Source organism: Boleophthalmus pectinirostris, unplaced genomic scaffold (genome assembly GCF_026225935.1).
Source record: "Boleophthalmus pectinirostris isolate CB_2022bp ecotype Guang Dong unplaced genomic scaffold, ASM2622593v1 HiC_scaffold_16, whole genome shotgun sequence".
NCBI lineage: Eukaryota > Metazoa > Chordata > Actinopteri > Gobiiformes > Gobiidae > Boleophthalmus > Boleophthalmus pectinirostris.
In genome coordinates this window covers 14,436,237-14,451,874 of record NW_026571095.1, presented here as the reverse complement: position 1 = coordinate 14,451,874, position 15,638 = coordinate 14,436,237, and the positions used below count along the sequence as shown (strand labels likewise).

General features: G+C 38.9%; 1 protein-coding gene across 2 annotated transcripts in view; it reads right to left on the bottom strand.

Moving 5' to 3' along the window:
- LOC110159937 (ephrin type-B receptor 1) overlaps window positions 1-15,638 on the bottom strand; it is a 282,975-nt gene that overhangs the window by 86,266 nt on the left and 181,071 nt on the right. For both annotated transcript variants that reach the window (XM_020924537.2, XM_020924544.2), the window contains exon 5: window positions 10,207-10,542. In XM_020924537.2, the coding sequence (XP_020780196.1) occupies window positions 10,207-10,542 (336 nt within the window). The remainder of the gene's footprint in view (window positions 1-10,206; window positions 10,543-15,638) is intronic.

Genomic DNA, 15,638 nt, shown 5'->3' with positions numbered 1-15,638 from the left:
ACTGCCTTATATCTGTCTCAAGGGAGGAGCTAACACAGCGCACTATCCAAAAGTCCATCTCATTTCAGCGATAAATAATAGTAAATAATGAAAATTAGAGGTGCACTATGTAACTTTTCCCAATGCCAGTCCACCACCTGCATGTCACTACGATAATATACAAATCCAAGATACAACACTGACAGGCCAAGTGAGTTTAGATGTTACGTTTCAAGATGAAACGAAGAGTCATTGATCCTGCTCTTTGTTTGCCTTATGCTCCAGTCCTCACCCATAAGTCTGACTATGAAGCCAAGCCATTGTATGTACAACATTGACTTATAAGGGCAACAATAAAGACATCATTACAGACGAGAGGCTAGAATTCAAGTCTAGTTTCATTGTTGCCTCAAGCTAGTGGCTCACTTTTGGCGTTCAGGGACAGGATCCAACATTTATGAGTACAGGCATCAAATGAACAGTGTCAGTCGGCTGGAGTCATAGACAGAAACCCCAAAGAACTCTGGGAAATGATGCAACGCTCGGACACAGACAATGGCGAAACAAAAGGCAAGCCCTAAAACAAAACGACGCGGTGGTAAAATGTATTAAATAAATAAAAATTGGAATGAATAATTTGCCAGGCCTACACCGGGTTACATTTGAGAAACGAGGAGTGGATTTTGGTGAACAGATTTGTATACCGGAGGAGAGAGAATGCAGTTGTTTACGTGTGTGTGGACAGAGCTCCCCAGGCTGAGCAGCTAAATAGAGGAGATGTGTTTGTAAATGCGCTTGGCTCGCTGTGGTCTGGGGAATTTTTGGCACATAATTTAGGTCAAGAAGACAAAGCTGAACTAGATCAAAGACGCTTGTTTGCAATGGGGTATTTTCCCTCAATGCTTTTGCCCATATTTAGACCTATACCACATGGCTGAAACCTCGGAGAGGGCAGTTTCCTGTTATTACAAAGGGGATCTATGGGTTTCACAATTTCAGATGTTTTTGATTGTAAAAATAATTATTGTGACAAGAAGGAACATTACATTTGATTCAAAAACTTGAATATTTTGCCCATTCTTTTAGTCTAATGCAGCAATACATGCATCCCAAATTTCAGACTTCCGGTCATCACGTAATGAATACGCTTTGGTGTTGACTTTTTAAATTCGTAACCAAGGCTGAGCGAGAGATCGGGATTTTGCTTTGTTGGTGCACCACACACAAAATGTTCACTGCAAACTTGGGATGATTTCTTAGGCAGCCAAAGATTTCATTTTTGGTCCTTCTTTTTTATCAATACTGCCTTCGCCTTTCACTATTTTTCAATTCCGTTGGGAAGGGAAACAGTTTGAACAGAGGTTTGCTGTCACACACATCTGATTCCCTTTTGCTTTTATGGAGTTCGCAAACTTCCGAAGCCATTTCTTGAGCCATTTACTGCTGTTAGGACATCCCACAACCACACAATTACAATGTCTGAATCCCAAAACTAAAATATGACAATATCAGAACCAGAAACAAAAGCGATATGGTTCAAAAGACTTGAAAAGATCGGCTTTAACAATAGATGCATCCCACTGGGAAATCAAACATGGCGGTTTGATGCTCAGTTTTTCGAAGGGCCCTTCCCAGTATGCATTGTGGGATGACCGAAAGTCAGAAATTCAGGATGCATGTATAGAGAGGTGTCAGTTAAAATTTTCAAAATGTGACATGAAAGTAGGTACTTTAATCCAATCTGTTAGCACATCAGTAGTATTAAAAACATATTTTAGCTCTGTATGCTTGGTTTGTGATTGATCAAATGTGTTACAATTAGATGCTGACAGCACATAACAGTCTCACAATCTGTTGCTTGAATATAATCTTTGGGGGGTTAGAGTTGAGCTGTAATTCTCTCGAGGAAATAAAAAAATAGCTTAAAGTAACTTAACTTTATGAAACCAGTTTTACACCAAATAAATTCCTTCTTATTTACTGTTGAGGACGAGTGTGAGTGTGGTGAGGCCGCATGAGAATGATGGCTTTAGAATGGACAACAGAACCCCCGTGTGTGTTAGTCTATGGTAGGTCCTCATAGAGCCAGGCCTGAATGAACTCCTAAATCACAGTATTGATCAGAAGCTGGGCAGACACGTACACATACACATACACATACATGCGCCACAGACACACACAGACACACATATACACACATATACACATACACACTGGACCTTGGCCACTTAGAGAGCCTCTTCTGTGATTGACAGTAAATCCTCACAACTCCTCGTTCAGCTCCCATATTCCCCTCTGTCCTCCCACTGTCTGACTCTGTCCACTCCACTGCCTGGGCTGACAGTGCCACAAACACTACAGTGTGATGTGTGGACAGTAACGGCCTTTAAATTTCACTTCTCAAAAGTCTCTAAATTGTTTTTTCCTGTCTAGACACAAAGTTAGACAAAAATGAAGAGGATATGGCTCATCAATTACTTATTTTGAATTCTGCACACCAGACTGATGATTGGTACACTTACTATTTTTGTGCTATTCCGCAATACACCTAACCCTTTTTGCTTTTGTCTCACTGTGTGTGGGGGATGGTGGTCAGTGGGAGTGTATACATGCAGACTGGTATCCACTGTTGCAGCAGACTGACCCAGGGCAGCTGTGACTACACCAGTTATATTTGTTCTTGATTCGTTTCACTTCAAGTCAGTGGTGAAATATAACAAAGTAAAAGTAGTAAAAACTGTACTAAGTATACATTTTAAGTATCTGTATTTAAGGGTATTTTACAGTGGATATACTTTACTTTTACTTTACTGCATTTGAGAGCAGGTATCTGTACTTGCTACTCCACACAAAACATTAATAATATGAGAAAACAAAAATATACACATAAAAACAGTTACATAAATCTACATACATTTTAAATCTAACATTTAATCAAATTTTGATCACAATTTTTATTTGTGTGTCTCCAAACTCATAAAATCAATTTGAAACAATAAAGCTCAAGAAAATTTATTTTGGGATATTTTTTTTATACAAATAAGTATATTTATTTTATTTTTTAAATATAGAGATTGTAGAATTGTAGTGTATTTTTGTTACATTTATGTTTTTCTGTGCCTTATTTCATGTATATTTTATTCATTTTAAGGTATGTATTTGTAACCTATAAGTTTTATGTAAATTATCAATAATAAGGTGTTAAATGCATCATGTAACTAAAAAAAAAATAATTTGAATAATCATGATTTCAATATTGACCAAAATAATTGTGATAATGATTTTTTTCCATAATCAAGCAGCCCTACATAAATCTTTAAATTCCTTTGTTTTAGTTGAACAAAATTCAGCAAAATCAAGACATCTGAAGCCTTATAAGACCTCAAAACATACACAAAATACTTTAAGGTTTTAATCTGCAAGTACATTTTTTAACGGGTAGTTTATTATGTTTACTTAAGTTGATTTTTTCATGTGGTACTTTTACTATTTCTTTGCTTTGGTATTTGTACTTTCACTAAACAAAACTGAGTATTTCTTCCACCACCAATATTTTGGGGATCATAAATAACACATACACAGATTTCAGTTACATATATTTTCCCTATATCTACCTCATGTCGACAAGTATTGACAAATGAGCCCGCAGACACCATCAGAACTGCTGCCTCACTCCGAGTAATAAACCCATGTATTAGCTGGTGATTTCTTTTCAGATTAGGCCCAGGCAAATCCATGAGCAATGTTTGCGGATAGGATGTGCCAAATAGAAAATAAATAAGACGCAGTGTTGATTAATTATTATGTGTTTAGCAATCGCATTACTCATCTCAGACCTATAAAGCAGCTGTGTGAGCAAACAACACTGCAGCGCTGGGAATCACAGGCAGCCACGTGAGCAATCAGTTTCTAATGGGACCACTTCATTCATTAAACATTATTGATCCAGGTTTTAAGAAATAGGCGAAGTCTTGTGATGCGTTATGGAAGAGGCTGAGAAAGGGTGGAGATAGCAAAGGCGGTGCGTCATTTTAAACTGTAACAATGGTTTGTCTCCACTGAGGGATTAGCTGCTTAAAGATTTCAAAATCACTGGCACTGGCCAACCCTCCTACCATCCTCCTGCCTTTATTGCACTGCTATTTCACTGGTGAATATATTCTTGTCTACTGGCTTGAGTATTATATTGTCAAAATTAAACACTACACACACTAATCTCTTCTAGATGTAGGGATGTAAAGATTCAATACAATACTGAAAATTTTACTGGATCAGGTTACTGGATGCTTCCAAATATTGGTTCATGTTATTAGGTTATTTTTTCAGACCAAGAGTTTGTTTTCGTACCTGACAATTTTAACTGCTCAGTAGCGGTCTTCCTCAAAATGGTGTTATGGCCTCGGCTCAAAGGAGTAGGGAGGACACAACAACAGCGATGATTTAAACCCGTGTACAGGCATTTATTACAAAAAATAGGAAAAAGGATGGTGGTAGAGGTGTGGCAGCGTGGCAGGCCGGAGGATGGGGGCAGAGCAGGGGGACGTACTGCCTAGCTCGGGTGAGGCGTTGGCAGAAGTCCGGCTGCTGCTGAAACCACTGTGCTCTGCTCAACCGGGACAGCTCGGTGGAGGAGCCCTTGTCCCGGGGCCTTTAAAGTACACTGTTGTGAAACGAAATTGTTTTGTTTTTTTTGGGGTCCCAGCGGGCCCTGGCTCCTTCTCGCATTTGGTCCTATGTTCTGTTTATTGTGTACTGAACACCCTGCCATTTTCCCCGATCGCTGATTTATTGCAGGATATGCAGGGTATTTTGTGTTAGCTGACCGGACAGGTTATAGCAATCGCTAGTGAGCAGTCGAAACTGTCAGGTATGAAAAAAAAAACTCTTGGTCTGAAAAAAGAACCTAATAACATAAATTATCGGAAGACTGAACAAACCTCATTCAACAAATATCACTGATATTCTGGTATGTAATTTGATGATTTAGTTTTGATGATTTACTGATCATAATCAGCCCAGAATGTCTCATAATGTTTGAATTTCAGTTTATAAAAATTTGTAATGTAGTTACTTGAGAGATAAATAACAGATACAGCTAATTTGGATCAGTTTTGTCTATTTTTTTATTGTATAAAATTAAATGCTGTTGTCAGTCTCTGCACTGGTATTGGTTGATATCACAGACACTTAAAGCTATGGTACCGGAACCGGCAATTGAACTGGAAAAGCTGGAATGGTGCATCCATATCTGGAGGAATCCATGCCACTTTCCTGTATCCACTGAGACATTATAGCATCGGTGGCATTTAACTATATGTCACCACAGAGAAAAACAGATAACGACCAGAGGTTAAGGGAAAGGTTTGCGGAGAGGCGAGCCTGGTCACAATAAGAATGGATAAATTTCAAGGTACTGTTTTTTTAGTCACAAAAACACATGTAATGAAGTACTTGCAAGAACTCAAAAGCTACACTGTGGAACATTTTCTGGCAGAGCGATAACCATTTCTATGAAGACAAGCAGGTAGGACACCCTCACAAGGTAAGTTAGACTGCTTTTAAATGCACAGTGAATTTGTAATCATCAAGAAGTCACTTTAAACACAGTGGGAAAAGGAACTGCTGTACCCGGGCCAAAATAAAGAGTTCATTTGCAAAAACAGATGCCGTTTAAAAACATATGAGTCTTCTAATTTCTTCTCTGTATAGCAATGGTTTTAACAGCCAAATCTATTTCTGTTGCAGCAGAAATCCACTCAACTTTGAAAAGAAATTACTTACTTATTTTCGTTTTTGTTTGTTTGTGGAAAGGCAGAATTTATAACTTCTCAGCGATAAGTGACACAAACTGCACAGCAAACGAGAGAAGCCAAATTTTTCAGGTACAATAAAAATAAGTTTTACTCTACACCTCAAAAGTCCTAACAGTCAGTGCTGACGTGGACAAAGGCCTGGGACATTGGTGGATACAGGGCTGGCAGATTACAGGCAGACACCTCATTAATGCAGTGCACTCCAACAATAGGGCGGCCCATTGCCTCTTCTCCATCTATCTGTCAAGTGTGCTATTAGCCTGTCAGGGCGCGGACAGCAGTGCCATTAGGCCAGCCCGATAATCAGACCTATTTACTGGCTCATTTTGCCTCCTTCATTGTCACAGACACGGTGTGGTCAAAAACAGCGCTCCTTTTCTCCTGCAGTCATGGCCGCCCTCCCACCTTGTCTCTGGGATCGCTCCGTCCGTCATTACGCTCCTGGTTGAGAGTGATCGTATATCCATCCGCTGGTCGAGGCTTAATTTGATTTTAAAATGTGCTTCAGTACGAAAGAGGCGTTCTGTATTGAGACATTCATATTTCAAACGGCAGACACAATGGCGGGAATGATATTAAATGTTGATTGTTGATGGAGCGGTCATTAATACTACTTAACTTCATTGCGAGCGCTTCTTTCAACTTCTGATTGAATATTTTGGGGTGGAATGGGTTCAGCGTAAATTCTAGAATAATACTTCAAGCAGAGACAAAGTTTCTATTTCCAGATAATAAACTTTTGCAGTCCCCAACATTGAAAACTAGAAGAAATGTCAATATATCAAAAATGAATACAAGCCAAATGTCTGTCAAATGAACAAATAAATAAGTAAATGCCATTGTGATTTATAACCACTTATAGAAAGAATGTAGTTAGAATGCTGTGTGAAGATTGGTTCTGCACAGTGAAGTTGCTTGATTGAATAGAATATAAGCACAGGCAAAAATGAATCGCTCACATAATAGCACACGCCTTCTAGTGAAAAGCAGTCTCTTATTCCCAACAGAAAAGTAAATGTTGCATCTTTCTCAAAAACAATGCTCATTACTAACACAGTTTCAGCTCTAGACAGAGTTGGCGTTGTATACTTGTTGCTTTGTGAGTTAGAACTCTGTAATTGCCTTCTTCACTGCAACAGTATACAGTAGTTTCTTCAGAAGAATGTGCAGCTAAACTTTTACTTGTATATCTCACACAAAAACAACTTTTTTGGCTTGTAGCGCATTCCTAAAGACAATGCATTCCCCTTCACACCTAAGAAAGAAACCCAAACTTCTGCACGCGTTACATTTACTAAACAGGCCGTACTGACACAACCTTGTCGCAATGAAGAAACATCTTTTTAATTATAAAGTCTGTGGGAACAAGGTATTATAAAAAGTGATGTCTGGGCCCTCTTCCCAAACACTTCCCTCAGCACACTATGCAGGGGAGAGTTCATGGTCCAATTCGTGCTCAGAAAAACAGAACAGTATGGACAGCCTTTTCAAATGTTTCACTTGGTAATACTTGTCCCCAGATAGGTGCAGTCTGTGTACGAGTCAAAAAGCTACGAGACCATGAAGAATTCTGTGCAGCCAACAACACATCCATAGGCATCTGTATGTGGCCTGCACTTTATTTATTTATTTATTTCCTTATTTTCATACTGTTGAAACAAGTACTACATTCACAACAGAACCAGGGTTTTCTCTGTGCCTAAACTTGCATATAGACAAGGGATGTAGTGGCCGTGGTACGTGGGGGTACACCGTCCACCTACTTCTTCCAGCGTGAGATATAAAAAAATAACAAATATAAAATAGCTACAACTTAAATGTCAAACTGGAGGTATTGGAAATGGTGAAAACAACCTGCATAGGCTCATGGTATCTCCAGTAATGACCTATAGTGACATGTGACATGAGGGAACCAGGACTGAACCAGGACTGAATCTAGACTGAACCAGAACTAAAACAGGACTAAAACAGGTCAAAATCAAGTCTAAAGTAGATCTAAACCAGGTCTAAACCAGGTCTAAATCAGGTCTAAACCAGGTCTAAACCAGGTCTAAACCAGAAAAGAACCAGGACTGAGTGTCGGGACGGGCCTGGAGGTACACCCGCGTTGTCCGTCAGGTGGCTGCAGGCGAAAGGACCGGCACAGAGCTTTGCGCCCCACACGGCTAAGCGCAGCCAATGCCCAATCATGCTTTGCGGACACCCTGCTCCATGTGCTTGGGGTTCTTCCTCTCTCTCAAATCAAAGATTAGTCCTGGTTTAATTCTGGTTAAGAGGTAGTTTAGTTCTGGTTTAGTCCTGGTTCATGTGTTGTAGCCTGTGATTTATGTTCTGTAGGTGATTATGAATGCTGTTAATGTTAATAACATCGTCACGAATCACGTACCCCCACTACACCATTGCATATAGATGACACATACAAGTTTTCCATGTGATAACAAAATGTCTCAGATGAAAGCTCAGAACCTCCAGAATTTACTCAGAGGCTGCACTAGCACTGGTTAATGGTTGGCTGCAGGTACTGGGGCTTTTTGGGTTTGAACCAACTAGATTTCAGTGTTGAAACTAGCAACGCAAATGAGAGACTTAGACTCATGGGAGGCTTGTCCTGCTTTCTGATTGGATAATTGCCTTGAGAACCAAAACATCAAATTATGGCATACATCATGTCCAGTGTTTTTTGTCATTAAGAATAAATCAGTATAAGAATTGTTATCAGTAAGATCTATAGTCAATGTGAGTATTTGATTTTTAAGTTGTTACTGGAGACACACCACACATCAAATATATGAAATAAAAAAAAAAAATATATATATATATATATATATATATATATATATATATATATATATATATATATATATATATATATATATATATATATATATACTTTAAAAGTGCACTGCTTATGTCCATGGAGATGTTATTGCTTTGCCTGGAATGTTCCATGATACGGCATTAAACATCCATCTAGCATTTATTCAGTATGGGTGCTTCTATTGCTCAAAAATACAGTCATTCCTTCTGTGAATAGGGGCACCTCTCCACAGATCTGAACTGTAATGTAGCACTGTGTTGTAAGATGCTTCTCTCCTTTGTGATAGATTAGGTTAGGTTTAATCTATACTGTAAGAGGAACCATGTTCACTCTTTAACACAGTTTAGTTTATATGTTTATGAGTTTAGACAAGTCAGTACTGACAATGTTTAAAATACAAAACCAAATTGCGTATAGTAAAATACGTTCATATCAAAACAAATGAACCAAACATGAAATGCAATTGAAATTAAAGATCAGATTTATATGCAATACATCAATTATTCTTTTTCCCTCATTCTTTTCTCACTACATAGCTTACTGTAAATGCATGTGTGAGTTTGTGTGGGTGGTGTCAAATCCTTTGTAAATGTAAAAAAACACTGCTATATTATTATTGCCCATTACTAAAATCAAAAAACATTAGAGATTCACATTTTTAACATATTCACTCCAGTTATACAGAGCTGAGTCTAATTTAACAAAGACCAAAGAGGAGACCAAAGCAAAGCCGGAGTCAGTGTGCACAGAAAGCACTTTTCAGCCCACAGATGTAACCCATGAGTCAGAGGGTTTACACAAGAGATTACCTTAACCCAAGTTAAAATACGTGCTTTCTGGAATGCCCTAAAAGACATGCAAAGTGAGCCTTTCTGTCAGGATTTGGGTAAATAAACTCTAAAAGGAAAAGATGAGCAGCTGAAGAACATAACATGTAGCTTCGTATGTCAAGTTTTAATGACATTTTTTTTGTAAATAATACAGACTCAATTCTAGAAGGAAAAAATGTCAAATATGTGTATACTTTTGATTCATACTGTACTGCGAAATCATGGTAGTCTTTCAGTCAGATGTGCAGCGATGAAGTAAAAAGTAAAATTTGTATATTTGCCTTATTTGTCAACAGTCTCTTGCTAGTTTTGGAATTTATTTTGAACGTGTTCTTGGCACTTATATTTTTGCTTTGCTTGTCTAAGTTTAAGTCTAAAAAGTGTGAAAAAATGCTAACCTAAACAGAAGTGGGCCAATCTAAACATTTGTGTCTCAAGCCTTGAAAAGTTCATGGTTGTGTGGAGAGCAAATATTAGAGTAAAAACATGTAACTTTATATATCTACATACGCAACCTAGAAATCTGCCAACTACTTTCACATTTATTCATTAAAAAGCACATTTGAGTCTACTATTTCAAATGTTGAAATACCAAAATACGATCCCTGCTGTTAAAATGTGGAAAAGCAAACCATACATTTATATAAAAAAAAACTGATTTCATTTATACAGTAGCTCCAGCATGAAAAGTTCTAAGGACAACATCTTCCTCCCCAGCCCCATCTCGTCATCCTCATTATCCCAGTTGAACGGCGGGTCCACTTACCGGCCTGGTTGGTGGTGATGTCTATGGTGACATGCTGCGCCGGGTACGGGCTCTTATTGCTCACGCCGTTCACAGCTTGAATCTCAAAGCTGTAGAGCGTATGAGCCACCAGGTTACTGATGAACACTCTGGTATCGGTGAGGGCCAGCTGCCTCGGTACAAACTCCACGTTCTCGTCACAGTGCGAGCACGAGCGGCGGTCGGCGCGGCATTTCCTGCACACGATGTTGTAGACCACGTCGCTGCGGCCGCCTGTCTCTCGAGGTGAGTGCCACTCCAGGATCACCGAAGTCTCGTTCACAAATGAGATGACGTTTCGCGGGCTGGACGGGACACCTGTGATCAGAGCATAAAAAACGGTTAAACAGCTCACATTTGCTTTTGTCATTTATTTGTAAGGTTGACACTGACAGAAAGAGAACATTTCTTTGGCTTTATTATTTAAAGCTAGACCGGGACTATGTAACTTTTCTGATTGAGGATCTGCCACCAGCTTGTCCCCATGGATATGTTATTGCTTTGTCTGGAATGTTCTACAGTATTGGGGGTGTAACGATATCCAAGTGGCACGATATGATATCATCATGGTACGATATTTATTGCGATGTCGTGGGAAAGCTCACAATATGGTGGGGAGGCTCTCGATTAGGGATGTAACAATATCCAAATCTCTCTGAACAATATTTTTACGATATACATCTCACAGTACGATATTTATTGCGATATTTTGTGGAGGCTGACAAAACTGTTAACACGCTACTTTTTCCCATTAATGTAAAGAAATAAGATTTAAAAGTGCTTGGAACTATTATTTCTTCTTGTAGTCTACACTGAAATGGAGCAAAGGATCATGGTCGATGTAGTTCCCTCTGTCTTTTTTCTATTGCTGCACCATAACTCTTAATTTAAGCAAAGAGACTTTTAATTCTATATATTTTGTGATGGTCCACGATATTATTGAGAGAACTGTGACGATATAATATCACAATTATTATTTAAGTTATTGTTACATCCCTACACAGTATGGCATTTAACATATCTATCTTTATGGAGAAGTTAATATAAACACGTATCTGACTTGTGGCAATAAACACTTTTGTTGTCCCAAATCCAAGGAAATGTAAAAATATATAAGATAGAGAAAGTATTTGAATTAACTGCCTGACGTACAACTGAAGATATCCACCTTAGCATACAAGTGTGAAAACAGTATTTGAAGTTTCACATTTCCAGTGGAACTTTATAAAAACAAGTTGACAAAATCTCTCGCCTTAAGTTAAGCCATTTGAGATGTTAATTTATTCCATTCACACCCTGGAAGACCATCCAGCGAAACATTAGTGTCTATCAAACATGAGTTATTTAGCTCAAATCATTGTAGCATGTAGTATTCTTATCCCATTGGCTTTGGAGATTCACGCTCCCGTTCACTTCCTCGATGCCTGCAGCTGCTGCACTGCTGCACAGGCGACCAGGCTTGGGCAGAAATCAAGGAATAATAAAAGTATTGTTTTGCCTGAGCGCCGATTTAATATTAGCTCAGTGTGCGATTCTTCAAGAGTTCACTTTTCTCAAAAACACAGGATGGAATTGGCTTCAGCTCTTTCCATGCAAAATAGCACAAGAGAATTTGATTTAATCGGTAATGCCTGTACCATTTAAAGCCTAAAATAAATACAACGATAAAGATAAAGAATGTCTCCGAAAGTTACATCAGTCACACAATAATAATGAACACTTTTATGAAGGGCTATGAAAAGGTGTATAAAAAATAAAAACATCTAACAATTTGCGATGATAAATTCTCGCCAACATTAATATTTGTGTTAATGTGATTTGTTTTGTTTTGTTATTGTTGTGTGTGGCTGTTATAATAAAATCTGAAAATGTATGGACTACTTAGTAATACAGTCTTCTCATATTCACGCCTCACTAAACTAAACGTTTGCTCAACAGTGCATATAAACTCTGGCTGTTTTATTGTTTCTAATAAAAGGAGAGAGATACAGGAGAACATATAGAAAGCATAATGTTGACTCGGTGCACTTGAGACTTGTGTGGACATAAGGCAGGGGCCGCTTCAGTCAACAAGAGGCACAATTAATCACTGCTAGCACAGCGCGCCGTTAGCCCTGGGGAGCTAAGACAAAGCTAGCAAGCCCGCGGGGGCGCAGGAATGGCACTGTTAGCGCCACAGCCTCCAGAGCTCTTCAACAACACAGGGTCACAGACATGAGGGCCAGACCTCCGTGTTATGATTATTATGGGCTGGCTGAGAGGGCGGCTGGTGCTCCAAATACATCAAATGGTACATAATTTGGTCCCTGGATTACACCTCTGTGAAGTTTCAGCTAAAAGGGAATCTAAGAGTATATGAAACCTTTGGGACCCCTGAAATTTTTGCTTGAAAACATGTGCATCCTATGTCACAACCGGGCATCGCTAACTTTATTTTCGTGCCCTGATTTGGTCCCGGTTCTGGTTCCTACTAGAGATGGGCATTCGATGAAATGTTCTTAATCGATCGTCGGAAGAATTAATGGTAGATTATCAAATAACCATTAATGTTTTTATATTAAAATTATCATCATTATTATTACTATCTGCACTACTAATCTGCATAAATAAATTAAACTTTACGACATATAAACCGTAACCACGCTAGAGCCACATCAGCCCGTTTGACAGTATAATGTGTTTAATTCAGTTTTGCGCAACTCTCACAGAAACGAAACTTTAAACCGCATCGCTAAATTGCATAAAGTAAGCGAAGAAAAAAAAAACAGCTCTTGTGTGCTGATGCGGTCAACTTCTGTCAGATTAAAAGACACGACTCGGTGGAATACAGGTTAGTGTGACCATATTTGCGTTTGTCAAAACCAGGACACCGTACAGGAGGTGGAAGGTGGGGACTCGTCATCGACATTGCGCGACTCTCACCTGGCAAAGCTTTTTCCCACTGGACACAGAAACATATGTGCTGCTTTGTACACTGGGCACATGGACTCACACTTGTCCCGACCGGAACGGAAAGCGTGGAATTTCTTGTACAAGTCATCGTTAAATACGCATTTGCACTTCGGCACGTTGCAGGCTGACCGACTGTTTGTGTTTGCTCGCTCCTTCTGACTGCAGAGAGCTACGTGTACGGACCCCTGTTTGGTCACGCTACGCACAGCAACCTACATTCGGTTTATCAATTAAAATTAATGTAATCGATGAAATTCTTGATGATCAATTATTGATTAATCGACTAATCATGCCCATCCCTAGTTGCTACTGGTACATACTTTTGCTCTTTGCTAGTCATATTTTTTAGCTAAGTTAGTAGGAAGGGTTAGGATAGGGTGACCAAATATTCAAAATTTAAAACTTGGACACACCCAGGTTGGGATGATCGGTAAAATTGTGAAAAGAGCGCTCACGTTGTCCTTACTCGACTCACACATGTCTGTATTTAATCTGAAGGACTTCTGTCTTTGCTTTTTTTTTTTTTTTTTTTTCGCCTTATGCTCATTTTCAAGCATGTTTTTCTGAATTTTAACTACAAGAAAAAGACAAGCTTTACTGTTGGTGAGTAACAATTTGGTCAAACTAGAGACAACTGGGACATTTCTTGTATTTAACTGGGACAAATCAGTGGTTTTGGAGAAATAGACAGGGGACACAGGGCAAACAGGGACATCTGGTCACACTAGGTCAGAAGCATGTTCGAAGCTTGTCAGTAGGTGATTATTCATGTTAGCATAGTCATATTTATGTAGCCACAGCCAGTGTTGCCAGATTGTGTTTAGTGATTTCCGCCCAATCACATCCGAAAACCCACCCTTTGGTCACAGAAAAGATTTAATCTGTGAATAAACATATGTAATCCATTGTTTGGCTTTTGAAAAACATTGCCAGTATTGAGAAAACATGTTAAATGTAGAACAGCATTTTCATTTATCACAGGAAATGTTATATTTGAATAAAAATGTTGTAGGATATTTAAAATTTTATATTTTTATTTTATATATTTTATATTTAAAAACATTGCCACTATTAACTTGTTAAACAGTATTTTAATTGATCATTTACTCTAAATCATCATTACTGATCATTACTCTAAAAACATTGCCAGGCTTGAGAAAACATGTTCTGTAAAACCTTTGGTAAAACGTAGAACAGTGTTTTCATCATGCATAAAAATGAACATCATCAATGCCTAGACTACTGCAAGAACAGCTGACAAACACATAGACAAACCTGCCTACTCGAAAACATCGAAGAACTGAATTTGTTCAACAGCCGCCCATTGAGGTCTGAACGTAGCGGACGTCCATTCATTTGTGTACAGGCTGGACCGCACCTCCATAAGACTGGACAAGAGTGAAAGTCCCATACGGTTCCTCGAGTTATTGTGTATCACGTTGATTGGTGTGAAAACAAAAAACGCCCAAACTTGTTGAAAGTAGCCCAACTATTATCCGCCCTCCTAAGGCTTCCCCTCCTAGTCCAAAGAAGCCCAATTAGGCGGGCACCCTCCCAGTCTGGCAACACTGGCCACAGCTGCCCCCACAAAAACGAGCCAATCTACCCTCAATATAACACAATCACCCGCTACACTCTCTCCAATCAAACTCTTCATTTGGCAAGTGTCATGCCCAAGGACACAATGACAATATGAGCAGGTTAGAGCTGGGACTGATCCACAAAGCCTTCAGTCACAAGCTCTATCCCTGAATCACCTGAATGTAAATGTGAGAATGATGATGTTTGTAGACGCTTTACTACACGCTGATAGGGACATTAACGGGGTTGCACAGTGGAGGTGAGAAAAAGACATTAGAGGCCCTCATCACCATTGCTAACACGCTCGGGTAATGCAGGGACAGCGCCGCCGATCAGATGTGACTGCTACTTAAAGTGTGATTTGCAGACTATTAGGGATGCCTTGGGCTTTTTTAATTTACCATTGGATTTAATTTGTTTAGAATGGTACTTACAGCGCTTCCGACGTCGTTCGTTTAGCAGTGTCATGGTTTGTGAGGCCAGGTGATATGAACGCCAATCAATACAGAAATTCATTTAACATTCTGCTTTAAATGAGATAAATGATCGAGGGCGTTGCTTTGTTTTTGCAAGTTTAATATGCTGACAAGTTATTCATTCCTATAAATAAACTGAAATGAAGCTTTACACAACCAACATTTTCAATATTGCTGACATGAGGCAGCTAATTAGATTCTAAACTTGAAATAGGCTATTTTAGTTAAGAGGTAAATACCGGAATAGAGGAAAGCACAATTAAAATGATTTAGAAAGTGGTTCAAACAGATGCAAAAAAAGTCATATTCATTTCCTCTTCTGACACTTGGAGATTGGAATTGGTATTAGACAGTTGCCAGTTCTAGCTGTCTTGCCAGGCCAGAATCAAAATATAAGGTGATTCC